The sequence below is a fragment of the Battus philenor genome, unplaced genomic scaffold (genome assembly GCF_028537555.1).
Source record: "Battus philenor isolate CCGP_79_NKW_IND1 unplaced genomic scaffold, ilBatPhil1.0.hap1 SCAF_2, whole genome shotgun sequence".
NCBI lineage: Eukaryota > Metazoa > Arthropoda > Insecta > Lepidoptera > Papilionidae > Battus > Battus philenor.
In genome coordinates, this window is record NW_027181682.1 from 6107213 (window position 1) to 6126867 (window position 19655).

At 32.3% G+C, this 19655-nt stretch overlaps 1 protein-coding gene across 2 annotated transcripts; it reads right to left on the reverse strand.

Moving 5' to 3' along the window:
* Positions 1-4859: 4859 nt before the first annotated feature.
* On the reverse strand, positions 4860-19457 carry Tmem18 (transmembrane protein 18). Of its 2 annotated transcripts, none has more exons than XM_068765283.1 (4): positions 19333-19457; positions 18989-19106; positions 9681-9829; positions 4860-5747 (listed from the first exon to the last, which is right to left on the reverse strand). In XM_068765283.1, exons 1-4 carry the CDS (start codon positions 19387-19389, stop codon positions 5625-5627), a joined length of 447 nt encoding a protein of 148 aa, XP_068621384.1. In that variant the 5' UTR covers positions 19390-19457; the 3' UTR covers positions 4860-5624. The 2 variants fall into 2 exon arrangements, with proteins under 2 accessions (XP_068621384.1, XP_068621385.1); XM_068765284.1 differs by having other exon boundaries at positions 19372-19430.
* Positions 19458-19655: the final 198 nt, after the last annotated feature.

The following is a 19655-nucleotide window of genomic DNA, read 5'->3' on the forward strand; positions in this document are numbered from 1 at the left end:
TGTTAAAGCGTATTTATAAATTATACATGACATAATTACATGATATTGTATATGAATTCATGACAAATGTATCTTAAACGGTTTTGAATTGGATTAATAAAAATACAGATGGAAAAAATTCTTAACAGGTTTCTCTTTTAAACATAGGCCACCCCGTTGATTTATAGGACAGGTTAAAAGCGACCTGGATCCAGCGTTTTCCGACGACCATGATCATTACTAATGAACATCCTTGCCGATCTGTGCCCGCTCCAAAACCTTAAGGCTCCAGCAGCTATCTGCTATGTGCGTTCAGTGACCTTCCCACTGCGACTTTAACGTGTCGAATGTCAAGTACTTCCGTTCGTATAGGGATTTCATACCTGATTCGATCTATTAAACAAATCCTGAGCATATCCCTCTCCATTCTCGTTAAGAGTATGAGCTTGCCAATGAAGCCTAAGTGAGTGACCCCGACCCTTGCTGTTAACAAGATCATGTAGGCGTTTCGCGAAAAATAAACCACTGTACGTAGCGTTTCTAGACATGGAAAACGCATTCGATCGCGTACCCATGGTATGGCATGTTTATAGATGCCCTGACCACTGATTCGATCTATTAAACAAATTCTGAGCATATCCCTCTCCATTCTCGTTAAGAGTATGAGCTTGCCAATGAAACCTAAGTGAGTGACCCCGACCCTTGCTGTTAACAAGATCATGTAGGCGTTTCGCGAAAAATAAACCACTGTACGTAGCGTTTCTAGACATGGAAAAGGCATTCGATCGCGTACCCGTGGTATGGCATGGTTATAGATGCTCTAACTAAAAACACTCAGGCCATCATCCTGGATTCGTATCTATGCCGACGATGTAGCGATCTGTCCAATATCCTGAGGCGAACTTGAACATGCTTTAGGGAAATGAAAGCACCAGCTACAAAAAGGCGGCCTACTGTAACGACCCAGATTCCATAAAAAAAACTCTCTCATTATTGACGGACAGCAAATCGCCAGGTGTGATAAATATAAATATCTGGGTTCCATGTCACATTCGTCACGAAACTTGGAAGTAAACATTCAGCACCGAATCGCGGCAGCCTGACTTAAGTGGCAGGAAGTAAGTAGCGTAACCTGTGACAAAAGAATGCCTGTCAAGCTCAAGGGCTAAGTTTACAAAAGCATCATCAGGCCAGTCTTAACATACGACAGCGAAACCCAGTAACAAAGCGCCAAGCACATACTGTCCAAGTGGCAGAAATGAAGATGCTTCGGTGGATGTGCGGCGTGACGAGACTAGACAAAATTCGCAACGAATACGATCGCGGTAGTCTCGGTGTACGCGACATCGCCGATTAGCTTCAAGAAAGCAGCCTACGTCAGTTTATACATGTAAAGAGGAGACCCCCAGAGTACGTAGACAACATCGCATCCAATCTCAACATACCAGGTTCCTGACCCAAAGAGCGACCGAAAATATGGGAATAATAAATATCAAGGAGAGAGAGAGAGAGAGAGATTAATATGTTCATCAATCATATGTTTTAATCTAATAAACATGTACACTATATGGGATAATAAGATAACGTAGTTATTCTGTACAGTTATATATCGTATGCAGAAAGATATACTCAATCTTTGTTAAATTATAAAATGTAAAACCTATATGTCTGCGCGTTTCGTTCGTAGAAATTCGCTAAACCTTAACGCCGATACAAATAACTTTATAAATACACTAAAACGATGAATAGGCCGTCACTTATTATCTACGCTATACTATTGCACCATGCTATAACAGATGGAATATACGAATGCATATTTATTAAAAGTTGAAGCGTTGGCTAATTATGGAGAATCCTTTTGTATCGAAAAAAATCCTGAGATACGAATGTTGGGATGACTATATAAGATTGTGCGCGTGGGACTAAAAACTATACAGACTTGTAAGTGGAAATAGTATCTAATATTAATATTTCAAATAGTAACTAAGGCCATCTCCATATTTTTAGCGAACCTAATAACTTTATATGAATATGCACCCGAATATAAAACCTTTTGTTATTATGTAAAAATATTTACTGTAACTTCATGCCTGTTATCACATCGAAAATGGCACTCACATTGTCGCAGATGTACAATAACGAAAATTTCACATCTCACGATAAAACAATCACTTGTAATAGAAACTTAATTTTACACGTAACATTAGACTTACAAGTCAACACAACATTCCTATCTAACGATCTAGCATAGACTATAATGCTATATATACGAAATACATAAACAAAATTACTTTCCGATAAAAAAATTACGATCAATACTTAAAGTAATCAATGCATATTTTTAAATAATCACAGCGTTATAACACAAATGCCAAAAAAACATACTATTCGCACCGAATATTAGTTTCACATCACTAAAATGCTGTTGTTTAATAACAAAAATCCAACAAACCTTTAAGTACTTACATAAACAACATTTATAGGTACAGTTTACATGATACTCCACAAACAAAGTAAATGTTATCTCAAGTTATACATTCATTTAAAATGTTTGTCAGTATCTTCTTGTTTTCTGCACACTGATAACAGACAAAATAATATTTAACAAGACGCACCCATAATTAACTCATTACATGCCACGTAGGGCGTATACGACCCTTTCTACATTTTCCCGATCAGACCATTTGCAGTTCTCATTGAAAAACAAGGGATTCCTAAAAAATATGAATTGAAGGCTCGAATAAAGATAATATCACATTACTTATGCGCGTACATAATGCATATTAAAATTTGATAACTTTTTTCCGCCATTATATCTTTGCAATATTGAAAAAGTGTAAAGCATAAGTTTTAAACGACTTTTAATTTCTATAATAGATTGTATACGCCCCACGCGGCCTGAATGGATAATCTTCAAAAATTGCCGTGGCACGGAACGAGTTAATCTTTCAGCAAATAACTTTTTAAAAATCCGGTATAATATGTAATCAGACATACATTCGTCGTCGTCGTTTTAGGTCGTAAACGCTCACTGTATGGCATAGGCCTCTCTCAAAGTATTTATGAGGGATATATCATAATCGCCACACTTGGCAGGCGGGTTGGCGATCGCAATGTTGGATTATAGTACGCAGAGGATGCTGTCGCCCATCATCTGGTAACTTATTTGTGAGCATTGTCAATCCTATATAATTAATGTACAAAGTGAGAATTATGGATAACTGTATCTTGGGAATAGAACCCGCGACCTACGATCGCAAGTATCAGTCCTTACCGCTGTGCTGCCACTGCCCACTAACTAGATATACATTATTATATCATAATTGAACCATAGTTATATCAACATTCCTTATGCAATACGCAACAAGTCGAAACTATTGAAAAGTAATTATTAGTCATTAGTTTTACCAAAAATAACGATACAATTTGTACTTTAATGTTGTTTAGGACAGTTGTCACAAGGTCAGGGATTGGAAACCTAATTTGACAAGATGTGACAACGAAGGATGGGTGAGCCTAAGAAAACACGACCTTTACATAGACATCTCAGAATATAACTCTATCTCTTAGGCAGTAAACAAATTGCTCAATCACTTTTTTATTTAAGATATTTATTAAATTATTATTGAAAAACTAAGTTTGTATATTTTGCAATTTCTGATGACGTATTATATGAACGGCCTCTTTATAGCTATTTTTAAATAACCTAAAGGCGCTTTTCGATGATAACCAATGACTGAACTTAAAGACGAGTATTGCTAGTTGGATGTTGGTTACTATGGAAAGTACTTTTGTTTCCCAAAAAAACTTGCGATAAATATGCAATTAAAACAGATATATTTCTGCGAGAGAAACTGCAAACATTTGCGCATTTACGTCGACGACATAATTTATAAGGAAAAAAAATATTTACGAAAATAATCATTCAGATGATTATTTTCTTAAATAATTTTAAAGGAACTCGCCGAAAAATGTAATATGATAGACTTATGTAATATTTATGATATTAATTTATCAATATATTTTTATCCAAACTAAATATAATGATTGACAAGCCTGATATGTACAAAAAAGATTTAAGAATAATTGTTGACGTACTTTTCCGTTAGCAAGACGCAAGTTACGTTTTAACAAATATTAATTGTAAACGAAATAGTTATTGTTATTTTTAATTTCTCGTAGAGAAAAGCTCTTTTTAAGTTCTAATTATATGTCAAATTTTCAGAATTTTTCTAAAAATTAAGTATGAAACAAAAAGAAAATCATGCGGATTTAGATAATAAAGCTAACGAATCCAAAGGATCATTTAGTCATGATTGTAAGAAATTTGGCGAAGTTTTACATTAACACGTTTATAGCATTCGTCCGGCTAACGGTAAAGTACTATTTTAGAAATAACTCCTAACTTAATTTTCAGAGTTAATAGTTAATGTGCATTTTAATAATTACAATTTATAATTTAATTCAATTAAATTAACGATCTGTAAATCTCACTTTGCTCAATGTATAACAATAAAGATCATATAACTGTGGTTCTATCTAACATTCTGGTAGTATCTGCAGAACCGGTTTATTTACTTAAACAAGGTTGCGTCTTAACCTTGTCGTGTGCTAGTTTGAATTTTTTCTATCTACCATCATAATATTATTATTAATGAGAACATTTACAATTTTTATACAATAAGTTCTCAATACAAATAATATTTGAATTGAATTTTCAAATAATTATTTTAGAAACATTGTTAATGAATAATAATAGAAGGTTCATTCGATTTATAATTTCAAATTATTGTTAAGACACACATATATATATACATAAATATATATATATATATATATATATATATATATATATAAATTATAAAACAATTATTGGACTCTATACCATCATATTTGATGTTTAAATTTGATTAAACCTTTTCATCTTCAAAATGTTTTAGTCAGTTAATAAGCTGAAGTCAAAATTAATACAGTATTCGTCCCAGTAAGCTTTGTTTGCAATTTTTTAATAAAACGTGTGTATTATTTATAATTTTATCATAAGTAAACTGTATTTGGGTGTTTAAAAGGATAAAATATTATAAAATATAGACATTCATCTTGTATGCCGGAACCTAAAAAATACATCAATTATTCAAATAACTGCCGGAAATTGTATTTAAATAAACTCATTTTATATTTTCCGCGTGTTAGTTTCAACGTTTTAATAGTTTTTTATTGTGTGTTTAATTCTGTCCGTTGTTCTTTATATATTATTATGAAAACTGCATGTCATCGACGTGTAATTGTACATTATTAGTTCAACAGCAACTTCATACATAAGGCTGTCAATTACAAACAATGTTAAAGCCGTGCATACTATTAAAGTATACAATAGCCACTTATCATATAGCGTTGCCAAGTGTCTATTGTTTTTGAATTTATATGGCAACTTTAGGCAAGTTACAGAAACACGTCATCTAGACGGTTTGGGCATTTACGTGAAAATTCGACACGTATAATCACTAAATGTCAATTTGTTATCGAATAGCTACAAAAACGTGGGTGTAGCGCATTCGCAGCGGTAAAGTTTACGTCGCAAAATATCACATCATTGTTATTAGCAAAAATACAATTGTTTTCGTTGCAATTTCATGTTGTACGCTTCACTCGGTCTTCATCATGCGTTGCTGCTGCTCTCTATGCATGTTCAATTCTTTTAGGCGCTGTCGTAATTGCGCCTTCTTTAAGTTTGTCATAATCTGCGTCGATTGATACAGCCACGAGCCCTGAAAAGAAAACATTAAACTTAAACTATTTTGTTTATTAATCAAATGATGGGAGAACCTGGTATTGATATAGAACCACTCTGTTAAATTTACATGAATAGTTTTAGAATCTAGATCCGTTGAGGAATTTAGAATTTAGTCTAAATATTATTATAACGTCCTTCCGTGTTTTCGTGACGACAAATTGACATGAGTAAGTAACTACGTACACGGAAAATAATACGAGAGAAATTTTCGTACTATATTGTATACAATACAAAGCAGATGCTTAATTCATATCGTATACCTATATATGTAAACAATTTTATGTTTTTTTTTACGGAACGTGGATTCCGGAATTGGAGGCTGATATTTGAGCAAGGAATTCTTAGATTACTGGGGCGGACGACACTTAAGGTGACAGGGCAAAGAATCCTCTGTAAAAAATTTGTTTAGGATTCCGATGTTGTTACGAACCAATTCGGAAAGCGTTGGCGCTGGGCAAAACAAATTACGGAAGTAATTTAATGCAACGTTTTAACGAAGTTCTTTTTTGTATAAAAATTGATTACAGACAGACACATTTTGGGCGAATCGTCGTGCTTTATCCGAATCCATGCGACATGTACGAATATCGATTGCACTATCTTTTTGTTTAGAGACTAATTGGATGACAATATCTAATCAGCTTAACGTATTGTTACTACTTATTACATAACAATAAACTACTACAGTACTTCGACTGAGCTATATGAACCTTCAGTATAAGACCTTTTCAGACTAAATTTTTTGTAACATTGAACATCTGAAACCTATTTTACAAACATTAGTAATGATCGTAATCGGCCACGACACTGAACTGACAAGATCACAGTCGCTCAATAGGCCATGGTAGAGGGCTATGCTCGGGATTACTCTACAAGATTACGCAGAAATAAGAAGATCCGAACGAAAGGATTAGACATAGACTAGCGGAAGAAGTAGCAGTGGTCAGGCCACACAGCGCACACACCTAACGGTTGCAGGGCCTTAGAGATCCAAAGAGATTGGAAACGTGCAGTTACAAGATGGATAAACCGATCATGTTAAAGTCTTTGGCAGATGCGGACGTTTCCTATCGGTCTAATCGAAAATCTGTTGTTGCGGGCTCATGTCTAGCAACGGACCTGTTACTGCTGAAAATTTACTTAGTTTGTTTTTAATCCCAAAATTCAAATCTTTTAAATATATACGTTATTAATTTTTAATTAATCAAGATGTTAATTCTGCTATAAGGTACTAAACATTGGCTAGTTGTTTTAGTTGCCACACCGTGTCGCACCGTACCGCCCAGGTGCGCAGTGCGTCATTTCTTTACACTTTAAATAAATTAACTCAAGAAAAACTTCGTGCAAAGTGCATTATGTTTGTAAAATTTACATTGAAATATCCTTGTTAATTTTACGGTGTGCTGGCTTTAGTTTTAATATCATAACATTAACTGATCAAATTTAATGCCGAAATTGTTTACTACAATTTGATGTATTTTCTATGTAATATTAAGTTATATATAACATAATAAATATTAAAATTAACTTTAAAAGTTTTTGGGTTACTAAAATTCCTCTAATCTTTTTGCCGATGTGAATAAACAATGTAACGTCGAAGCAAGGTTGTCGAGAGTTTACCTCGAACTTAATTACAGTATAGAAGTCTGGCTAAGCTTCAACGTTCGAACTCCTTAAACTTGGTAAGGCTATAATTATTCAAACAGTGCATTTGCAGTGACTACAAATAAAATTAATAAGAGTAGCGCTAACAAAGCTGTATTAGTAATACGTATACACACATTCATAAACAAATATGAATGTCTCCTTTTGTCCCTTTTTCATTTATATACTTACCTAAATACTCTTATATAGATATTTTTTCTATTGAATAATTATTTTTTTCATCTTAAATATAGATTTACATTATAATTGGAAAGACACCGATTTCTGTAACACATGGATGATATAATACTCACAAATTTTGTATCAACTTTTATAAAAATAAAGATTCTTATCACTATAATGATGTATTATTATTGTGTAGTACGTAAAAAGAGACTGTCATAATATACATAATAACAAAAAAAATAAACACACCGAACTTTTATCTCATCAGAATAACAGGCAGTGGTAGACCACCGGTAGTGGTCTGTGACTTGCGATTATTGGTAGGGGGTTCGTTGCCTCTGCTTAAAAACAAGTTTCTAGAGAATGGGCTGCAGCATCTTTTGCGTACCATAATACCACTCTACGTCTCTAACCTGCCTGCCAAGCGTGGTTATTATGGTATGTTCCCCCATAGATATCTTTTAGGGAGGCCGATGCCTTGCAGTAAGCGTCTTTGGTCTGAATCGGCGACGAAGTAACAGGCTCAATGTAGTCCGATTTTCTAGTTTTTTTTTATTAAATAAAATAATTTTCAATAAAATTAACTTTTTAACAATTCAATGGTAGTGAAAGCTTACCTTAATATTATTTTTATTATAGTGATAGTTTGTTTTAGCATATCTATGTAACAGTTTCAAATCAGTCCAGACAAAACACGATTAACTATGTACTAAATTCCTATTTATATTTAGATTGTCGCACCAAATAAGATAACGTGTTATCGCGACTCCGCCTGTCTGCACCACTGACGATACAATGAAACCATTTATCAAATCGTTTTAAACATTTGTTTGTACGCACATGTCCACATTAATTTCGGACACATTTTCAGTTTCACTTTTTTTAACGAAGATAAATGCGACGTCAATGTGAGATAGAATTGATTACAATTTATTAAATAATTTTATATAAAGATAACTAACGTCGTTTCAGCCCATAGAATGCCATTGAAGGTGTCTATGGGGGAATATAACATAATCACCACACTTGGCAGACAGGTATGCGATCGCGGAGTGGTATTATGGTACGCAAACTGCTTGACATCATCTGGAAATTTTCTTAGTTGACAGTGACAATCCTTTATAATTAATACACAAAGTGTGAATAATATGAGATTGTATCCCGGAAATCGAATCTGCGTCTTAAGATAAGTCTCAGTCACCTACCGCTGGGCCTTCACTGCTCATAAATAGAAACCATTGTTCAAAGAGAACTGTACTGTGTAACTTTATTACAGGGTTGATTAGTAGAGAGTGCTTTTAAAACATTAAATGGCGGGTCTATTAAACAATGTGTAAAAAATGTCAATAAATGAGTAGGTAAATAAAAAAAGGTAACCCCTAAGAGTCAAGATTTTCGTTTTGGACAATCCGTCAGAATGTTAAAGCTTTGATTATTACTTGGGCAGTGATAGAGAGGAGAGACTAGCGATCCTTAGGTCGCGGGTTCGATTCCCAGGATACAAAGATATATAATTTAAACTTTGTGCATTAATTTTTTTTTTTGATTGCCATTGTTCACAAACAAGTTCCCAAATACGGGACAAGATATGTAGCAACGTCCTCTATGAAATATAATACCACACTGCGATCGCCCACCCGCGTGCAAAACGTGGCGATTATAGTATATCCACCCATAGATATCTGATATACACTTATGATACACTTAAAAATAACACCTTTTGAACTTTCATATATGAAACTGTTTAACATGTTCTTTAATATGCAAATATTCGTCCGAAGTATAGATTTTCTGTATTATTACTATTGTTAGTTGTGATAGATTGAACAGTTGATCACACCTGCTGCATTTCAAAGCCAAATTTATTTATTAAGGCAGACAGTTTAATGTGCCAAATACATTCATTTATATTTCGTGAATATTAACATAACATTCATTTAAAGCATACTGACTTTTATTTTATCTTTTTCGAGAAAACAAAGTTATCGATCATGCGAGCGAACTTCGCAAACAAATGAGGGCAGACAATTGTTGCTATGTGTAATATTGCAATGACATATAAATAACACCCACTTACCACCATAATCATGCAATTGAGCAATATAGGAATGGAGAACACTACAGATATGAAGAGGCCTTTGCTATCAAAGTACTGCTGACGAGAAAACAGCGTCCAATTTCTTGCTGCAACTTCATTTATGTTCTCCGAGAAATACACCAAGAGTACTGCAAAAGAAAATACGATTAATAATCTACATATTGAAAAATACAAAAATAAAATATTGACTGTCGCTCTTCAATTCCTGTGTCCACAAAAAGATTACCGATTTTCCCAGGCAGTGTAATACATAATGTAAAAACCAGAATATAACCATAAGATTCGATTTCTGCGTGATAGTAAATCTTCCCATGGGAAAAGTTAAATGACGTAAGCACACTGTAAAAGACTACATAAAAGATAGAACACACCGGTAATGATGTGTTCCTATACGAGCTATTTCAATGTTAATTAAAAATGTGATTTTATATACTTGTAAAAAGCTACCTAATCTCGTTGAATTTCTATAGCCCGATCTCAAGTCCGAGGCATTTATTATTTAAACTCACGATAGACTCATCTTGATGTGAATAAGAGAACATCTAAGTATCTCCATCATATGTTGAATAAAGAATTTTTCAATTCAAAATTAAATATATTTATACAATAGATCTGTTTATCACACACAGTTTATCGTAGTTGTATGTAGGATAATTATATTAAAAATACTGGCAAAACGAAATTGACTTTTTTTAAACAATTTGGGTAAAATTAACGGTAGACGAACAAAAAAAGAAAAAAAAATTTATTCCCTGCTATTCCCAGACGAATAATATATAGACCAGGGGAGGCTGGACCCAAGCTCTTTGACAGTCGGAGCCATTTTATAAATTTTGAAAATTTGCAGCAATTAAAAACGTATTTTTAATGTATGCAAAAAAGGTGTTAAAAAATTAACAAATTCTTTTTTGAAGACATATAAGTAAAAGTACAAAAATTGTATAGTAAAAATTAAGAATTTAACTCGTTTAATTTGCTTAACGTGTTATTCATTTAACGTGTAATAAATAAATATTTGTTAACAGTACTTTAAATGCCCGTGTTCGCTTTTCATTTAACGATAGCCAAAAATAATCCTTCAAAAAGCCACATGTGGCTCTCGACCCGCAGGTTGGCTACACCTGGTATAGACAGGTTTATGTAACGTTTTTGATAGTGGAACATTGTGTAGGTTAGATTGACAGTCTTGGTTTATATGTGAAAATCTTATATCTTTGTATATATAAAACAATGCATTTGAAGAATTTTTTTAACATTCCCGAATGAGCACTGATACTAGTGGAAAGTCGTCCTTAGGTATATGTATCTATGTGGACTTCACGAAGCCTCTGTTTTAGCAGTCGAGCAACAACAGATGAAATTACAAAGCCTATACAACTTAAGCAATGATGCACAAGATTAGGTATTTTAAATTTATGAATATCACTGTCATTGCTCAATAAACCAAAAAAAAATGTAAATTCACTGTATACATGAATTAAATTATTTGCGTACATTTGCCAGATGCCAGTTTGCCTGATGTTACAATTGTCGTACATTATAATATAGTAAATATAGCAAACCCTACTCAGACTATACTCACGAGACATTTATATATTCAAACGGATGTCTATCCAGGTCAAAAGGTCGAGCAAGTAATTTCATATAAACTACGGGCAATTCAAGTCTTACATCATTAATTCGGACAATTACCATAATGATACATAGAATTTTAGTTGCTGATTAAAATTAATTACACAAAACATTAAACGAGGAAAACTTCGCGGGTCGTTCTTTGTTGCTTTTAAAATGTGTACGTCTATATATGCACGCTGAAAACTTTGTCAACTTCACGATATATAACATATTTTGAAATTGAAATAAAAAAGTTTTAAAGGGAGCATTCGCTCTTAGCTCTGATGTCCGCCGATTAACCGTATGAACTTTTCATTTAGACCACTAAAATTTAAATACGAAATTTTTTAAAGATAAAAAAGTTTCATGTCATACCATGTGTATGATGATAACATATGAATATAATATTACCATGATTACAGAGAAACACAATACAACATAATAACGTTAATTTAACCTTAGATTGTTACAGTATAGAAAACGATTAATACAGTATATATTTAATTCTCAGTAATAAATGTAATTATAAGTAATGACAAAATAACTACAAATACTTTTTCTTACATAATACTGTACCTGTACAGAATTTAATGATTGTAACAAATCGTATAATGATTCAATTAGGTTCATGTTACAATAACTGTGCGTAATCTCTGATACCGAACGAGACATAAAATCGAGGGATCTCAGACATTTTTTGTCATAGACCGCTTTTAAAATTGAGCTGATTCCGGTAGACCGCCTACAACTACATTTCTACCTTATCCCCAATCTCAAATAGGGATTTTCTTTGCGGCAGAGTTATAACCACAAATTGGAATTGGTAAAAAATCAACTAAGTAATCAATCAATACCCTCCCCCCCCCCCCCTTTAATTAGGCGGGTGAGTTTCAATTACAAATTAAAACTATTAAAGTTAGGCAATCGAAAAAGTTGTTTCATCCAACTTTACTTTTTCGACATCCACATATATCGCAATAACCCAATCAATCCTAACGTATTTCATTAAGAAAACTCCCCATTCCTAACGTTTTAGTTCTTCACTATAAAAAGCATTAAATTTATCTAATTTAAGACCCTCGAACCCGTGTGGGCTACTTTCGGAAACGCTGCTTTAAATAAACAAACCCATATACTCTGCAAGCCTAAATCTAGGACATAAATTTCTAACAGAGGCGGTACCCTAGCGGGTTCAAAACCAAATGTTGCCGTTCTGAAACACAAGATACGTACTTATAGTATCTAATTAAATCAGATTTTATTTTAGTTGTAAAAGGGCGGTAGTCTCTAAAAATGTTTAGAACCTTTATAGAACACAGTTTCCTTTAGAAAAGATGACAGAATGAATAGAGAAATTATTACCTTTACCTCAATAATGAAAATAAAAAATTATTTAATTCAAGTGACAATTTTATTAAAAAAAAAAAAAAATATATTATTAAAATATGGTCAATAAAATAATTTTATCCTATTACTGGTTTTTTAAATGATAAAATATTGAGACTAAGGAACCACCATGACAAAAAACTACTTAATTTAGAAGAAAAAAAATTCGCCATTATGTTAATGGATATGCAAATTTGATTTTAAAAGCCAATCGGTTATAACAAGCTTTTTTATGACAATAAATATGTTCGCGTCACGGAGATCGAACGAGAGTTTCACTAAATGTAATACGAGCGCGTCACGACGTGACATAGCGGTAAGGTTACCTTCTACACTGATATATAGTCTAAGAATATCCCAGTCGTCGATAAAGCCGCAATTTTACATAATTAAATAAACATTTGTCGTTTCTGGCAATTCGATTAATTTATATCAAAATGTCAAAAGTCAAAATTACAGAAGGTGCCCAAATAGTAAAAGCTTTACAGTTTTATTGATTGATATGTAAACAACTTTAGAGTAGTGAAAAAAGAAAGTTTTTTCACTCTATTTGCGATCGTAGGTGGCGAGTTCAATTCCCGGGATACAATCTTATATAATTCACACTTTGTGCATTAATTATATAGAATTGCCACTGCTCACAAATAAGTTTCCAGATGATGGGCAGCATCATGTGGCGATTATGGCATATCCCGCCATAGTTATCTTTGAGAGAGGCATATACCTTGCAGTGGGCGTCTTAGAGGAACGACGTATAAACCATATATTCATACATAGCTTTTACTCCTATAATCAATCATCCTTTAAACCAATGGACAAACAACATTTATCAATTCAGAAAAAAATACAATAGATATTATTATAGCGATATGCCTTTTTAATCGAAGTTTTGTTTTGTTTTCTCATATGATAAACACATTTATCACGCGATATAGAGATAACATTATATCATTGATATGGTCAATCACATTAGATAGCAAGTATTATTAATCAGAGTGATGGAAGAAATGAATATTAAAAGGTATCATTTTTATGATGATGCTATTATATTCAAAAAATTATTTTGTTAAAAACGTGTGTTTTGCGTGAACGAAGAACGGTTTTACACGAAACATGAATTTAAAATTGTTATTTCCATTGTATACAAGTCCTCTCTTTATTCTCTCCAAAAAAACAAAATCGGAGAGAAACCTTTAACAAATAATGTAATATGGGGCGAAATAAAAGATAAAAATCACCTAAGAATATGTATAGTTTTGCAAGCCACATCAGGACTACTATAAGAAATACATTGCAGTTCACCTTAACCGAAAACACAAAGTAACGACAGATATTAACTAATATACAAATTACGTGCGTTATTCGGTTGACCTGGCAGGAGAAAGATATGTGGTGCAGTGCTACCGAAACGGCTATACCGCGTCATAGGTATGCCACGCAGGGGGAAGTATCGGCCGCTCCGGTCTGATATCGGCGACCATGCTCTTTTATTCGGCTCCCACACCCGTATGGTTTGCTAAGGCGTGGTACAGCAGTTTCGGTAGCACTATGATCAAAAATTCATAGTCGTTTAATGATTAACGACTATGCCTCTTCGAAAATTGTTTTAACATACTATCAAGCATCAATACAAGTTTATTACGACTTCCTTCTAAAATCATTAATTTCATAATCTGCCAAAACCCAATATTTTATACACAATTAAGTTATGCTAGTATTTTTGAAAGGTAAGCTCTAGCTCTTTAAACGTGGGCAGAAAGAAAAATTTAAACATTACAATATTCTTCACTCAGAACGCTTCGTGCGATAGACTAATCACCAATGTAAATATCTATGAATAGCCGGCATCACTCAACGTCAGACGAACAGTAGATAGAATAGTGTATATATATATATATATATATATATATAGTAGCAGGCATATAAAAGAAATATAATTAACTGGAGTAACCAGTTTAAAATGCCAATACAAATGTGATATAATACATAAGCTAAATGTTTCGTATTTGGTTTTTGGATCCGAACATTACTAATTACAATGCTGCCTTTATTCTTACATGTACTCGTTTGTTACATGTAACAATACCCAGCCATTTCACTAACAGTAGTTCATGCTGAAATAGTACTTACACAGCTGTTTAGCTACAGAAATAGACGTTGCGGTGGTACTATCTCGGCAATTCTTTTTTTGTCATGGATTAGCGCAGTTTTAGCGTGACTGTAAAGAATTTTTTATCGTAATAAATCTTGACATATATCTGATTGAAAGGATACTCTTAGATTGTTACTGCTTCATGTGAATAGACGAACCCCTGGGCTTGCGAGATAGATAGAGCTAGATATAGATATAGATAGAGCTTAGGCTAGACCTTTTTTATAGGTAGTAATGATAGATGGCTCTCTAGAAATGCTCGAGTCGCTTTATTCTACAATATTACTAGATTAAGAGAGAGCAGACTTCGACTTTTCGTTGCTGCCTGTTACTACTCGCAGTTTGACATCACTCGTTCGAAAAGCGTTAACATTAAATGGTAGAAGAAACTCCAGCGATGCTTCTAATGTTATATATGCAGTCTTAGCCGATATGAGTATATTTATTTGTAAATACATCTTTAACTATATAATTTTTGCTATTTCTTGAAAATATCAATAATGAACATGCTTTTGTATTTATGTAAATACTGATCGAATCGGGATATGGAGTTATTCATATCAAACAAATGTGTGTGCAAACAGATCTTTGTATTTATTTTATAGAGCAAGGCATAGGCCACGCCCCAAAGATATTTTAGGGGCAATATACCACAATCGCTACGCTTGGCAGGTGTTGTATTATGGTACGCAGAGGACGCTTCTGCTCATCCTCTGGAAACTCGTATGTGAGCATTGGGAATTCTATATAATTAATGCATAAAGTGTGAATTAAATAAGATTGTATCCCGGGAATCTAATCCGCGACCTACGATCATTTCTCAGTCTTCTACCTCTAGGCTAGTACTGCTCTTAATAGTAATTAATAATAATTTCATTTTTTTTTTAAATTATGAACGAGCTCTCCTCACGGGAGCCCTTACGTCGAGTCATTTAATGGCGCTTGTGACTAAGGAACACGAAGAGCTTGTCGGTCTTTCGATCCGGTAAAATAAGTAATGTAACACCGCGAACCAAGGCTTCCAAGGAAACTCACTTGCTTAGTCACTGTAAACAAATCTACACTACCTTCTTACTAAACGCCAATGGGCAAACAGCATTGATTAAATACAAAAAAAAAACATGTTTACTAAATCACGCTTTGAATGCGTACTTGATATAAATTTTATTATTTTGCATTGTGATTAGCTTGTGCAGTCAATTAAAGTTAAATGTGCAAAAAAATAGATAAGGAACGTGATTATTTAAACTGATGATTTAACGTTAATTAAAAAAAAAAACTTTTAAATCTCGGAGTTAACAAAGGATTAAGAATTAAGATCAAGATAAGAAATTATGTAGTACTTTCTATCGCATAATTTACACTGTATCCATTGACAGACAATTAAAAGTTTTATTAGCTATATAATATCATGTTACAACCAACAGTTGATTACAAAAAACAAATATTTTTACATGAGAGGATGGTCCATTGACGTACATCCTTTGATTAAAATAGAAACCGAATGTTCAAAATACAAATAAACACGGCGATGACGCGGCAACTCAATTTAGGTTGATAATGATGTAAACATCGGCTCATTTTTTTGCATTTCAAATCTCGAAATTAATATTGCGGTCCTTTTCTTTGAGTGATATGAAAATTCAAATCAAATTGGAACATAATTGAGGAAATTATCAATAATAAAAATTAGTAGATAGGATCTTGTATTCGGAGTAGTGGTAAACCAGCGGTACAGAATTGAGATTTGATATTGTAGGTCGCATATTCAATTGCCGGGATACGATCTTATATAATTCCCACCACAAACTATTTTCCAGAGGATTAGTAGCAACGTCCTTTGCGTACCATAATAGCATACTGCGTTAACAACGCCACTGCCTAGCGTGGCGATTATGATGTATTGCCCTATAGACATTTTCGGAGAAGACCTATGCCTTTCGGTGGGCGTCTATGGATAAACGATGATCTTGTAAATCTGGCTATCAAAATATATACAAGCGTCTAGTGAAACAAGTGTCGCCGCAAAAACTTATAAATAGTAAACTCATAAAACAAATGCGAGGTAGTATTTATTTTGAATCAGTTCCTATTTTGGAAGACTCTGAAAGATAGGATAGATTATACGTTTTAGCAAATTATAGGTGATTTCCGACTAGACTTTTATGCGGTACCTATTTACCACATAAAATAAATCTTTTCAAATGTGCCGCGAAAACTATATTTATAGCCACTAATAAATTTATTTGACACAAATAATTATGAATATGTTTACAATAGTCGTAACATGTCTTAGATCTGATTCATTATTTAAAATCATACCATGCCTTGTCGCATCTTCAAAAGTGATCCAGTTATTTAGCTGTATATCATTTATTCTAGCTTATTGTTTTTCGTACTGAGATATTACAATGAAAAAATATGACTACATAGCATTTTAAAGAAGGCAAGTCATTTAATTAATGCAATGTTTTATATTATGAAAATAATATAGTTTTTGTTATTGTTAAATTTCAGTACTGATAACAATTCTTTAAACAAAAAAGTCAGTGCAATAGGTTAAGGAATGAATAAAATTGTAAATTACATAAACATTGACCGAATAGAATTTGCATTACTATTCCAAAGGTCATCTTGATAAAAATCTATAAATTTTGACATTTAAAGAAAATCATTTGCAAATTCTTGATCTACAACACCAATTTTATTATCAGGCAGTTCCAGATATTAATTCTATATTTATTTTACAGAAAAAAGCTGTATGGGCTATTTATAACATAAAAGGCAGAGATTCTTTAAGAGGCATTAAAAAAATCGGTATTGTAAAGGTTGCTTCACAAGAAATTCTTATGATACTTTATTTATGTCCCATAATTTAAAGTCTTATATCCAAATAAGTGACAGACACATGATAAATAAAAAAAATAAAAATTCACTGATAATGCCTGAATTTTGTCTTAAAAAAGTTAACAAAGCCTTCAAGAGTCTGGGTGTACTATATAATAAAATAATAAAACGTAAACATATATATAATAAAATTCCACAAGATATCTAGGCCTTTTTCTTAGTGTTACATCTAAAATTAAAAGTATATTATTTTATATATCTCATTATAGCATTCAAGAGTTTTCTGTTGATTGAAATGTGCGAAACTTGTTTTGTGTTTTGTGTTGATTCATTTACATGATTGAAATAATATTGTATATATGAAAAATTGTTAAAAATAAATTAAAAGAGCAACTGTTCAATTTTTGGCTGGCTGTTCTTAACAGATTAGTATTATGAGTCAGTGGTAGCATACTACTTATAATGTTAAAATAATTGATGATTTAAAAGTGCATGTAAATGCATACTAAAATAAAGATATTTTGAATTGAACTAAATTGAATTACATAAAAGCTTAAGCCATCCACAAACTCAATGCTATGGTCAATTCTACCGTTTCACATGCAACTGGGTATATAAGACATGTACTATCTGATGAGGAACATCAAGGTACATTCTAGAAAGTTTTTATTTTCTGAAATTCATCTGTAAAAATTTAAAGTATTCATTTGCCATCAATAAATGTTGTACCCTATCCAAATATCAATAGTTTCAGAAACAATTGATAACATACTAACAATAAAGCAAGAAAATTGTTTTGAAATTTACTCTACTACTACATATTAAAATTAATTATTGTTCATATTTCAGTATGAACACTTTCTACAGTTAGATAGGAAATAGGTGTAAAGGCTTAAAAACTTTTTGTTGACCAATAAGCCAACCATTTATTCCTTAAGAACTTACACCTATAATCAATCCTCCTGTACATTATATTTTTATTACATTAATTGTGAAAATTAAAGAAAATATAACTACTGATACTCATTCCATAATAACAATTGTTTGTGTGTGAGTGTATGTGAAAGCAGGAATTAATGACAATTCCAAAAGAATATATAAAAATGCAGTTGATCAAATTCATCTACAGATATAATATATCAGAAGAATTTAATCATATGAGTATGATGACAAAAATTTTAATTATAACATTTCTGTTATAATTTACGTTGGTTAATAAAACATGTTATCATTTGTATCACCTTCAAAAAATAAATTATGATCTTAGTAACAAATAAAAAAAACTTACACAGTGTTATAAATAGAATAACTTGAAAGTTGCCATAATTCCTTGTAGAAAAACACGTGAAGGTGACAAGTACGTGGAAAGAAAGTAATGCAATAAGCCAAGGATCACGCCATTCAATCTGAAACAAGGATTCACCTTAAATACCAGCTGCTAATAAAATAATAATTTCAAAGGCGATTACATTTAGTCACAAAGTTCCAAATGATCAAAGTTATATATTTAAAAATATTTTAATTTACTGCGTTAATACAAACATTTAGTGCATCTAACGAGGTAAATATATACGAAAATAAGTCAAAACTACGATATTCTAAAAAATAAGTCTCAATAATAGGTAAACTTACACTACGTATATAAGAAACGAAATCAGATATCTCATTTACTTCTATAAATCCTTCCATTGTTTATTTATTACCGGCACTTAAAAATTAATTTACTATAAGCTGTAAGTCCACTCCAGTAAAATTGACAAAACTTCATTCCTTCCACGGACGTTTTTGTTGACTTAAAATAACCAATGCGACAAAGACTTCATTCATACAGCCATTAATTTCTGTTGCGCAATGTTTTTAAATACATTTTAATTTTATTGTGATAATACGAATGTAATAATGAATTTATCCAACATAATATTGTATTTGATTTAATTTTAAGCAAATATAATTAT

Bases quoted from the DNA above. Each gene is read 5' to 3' on its own strand.
- Tmem18 (XM_068765283.1), bottom strand. From the start codon at position 19,389: ATGGAAGGATTTATAGAAGTAAATGAGATATCTGATTTCGTTTCTTAT. The intron at 9,830-18,988 runs GTAAGTTTTTTT...TTTCTTTTGCAG, and splicing joins TATTCTATTTATAACACTGT to TACTCTTGGTGTATTTCTCG. The intron at 5,748-9,680 runs GTAAGTGGGTGT...TTTTCTTTTCAG, and splicing joins TCAATTGCATGATTATGGTG to GGCTCGTGGCTGTATCAATC.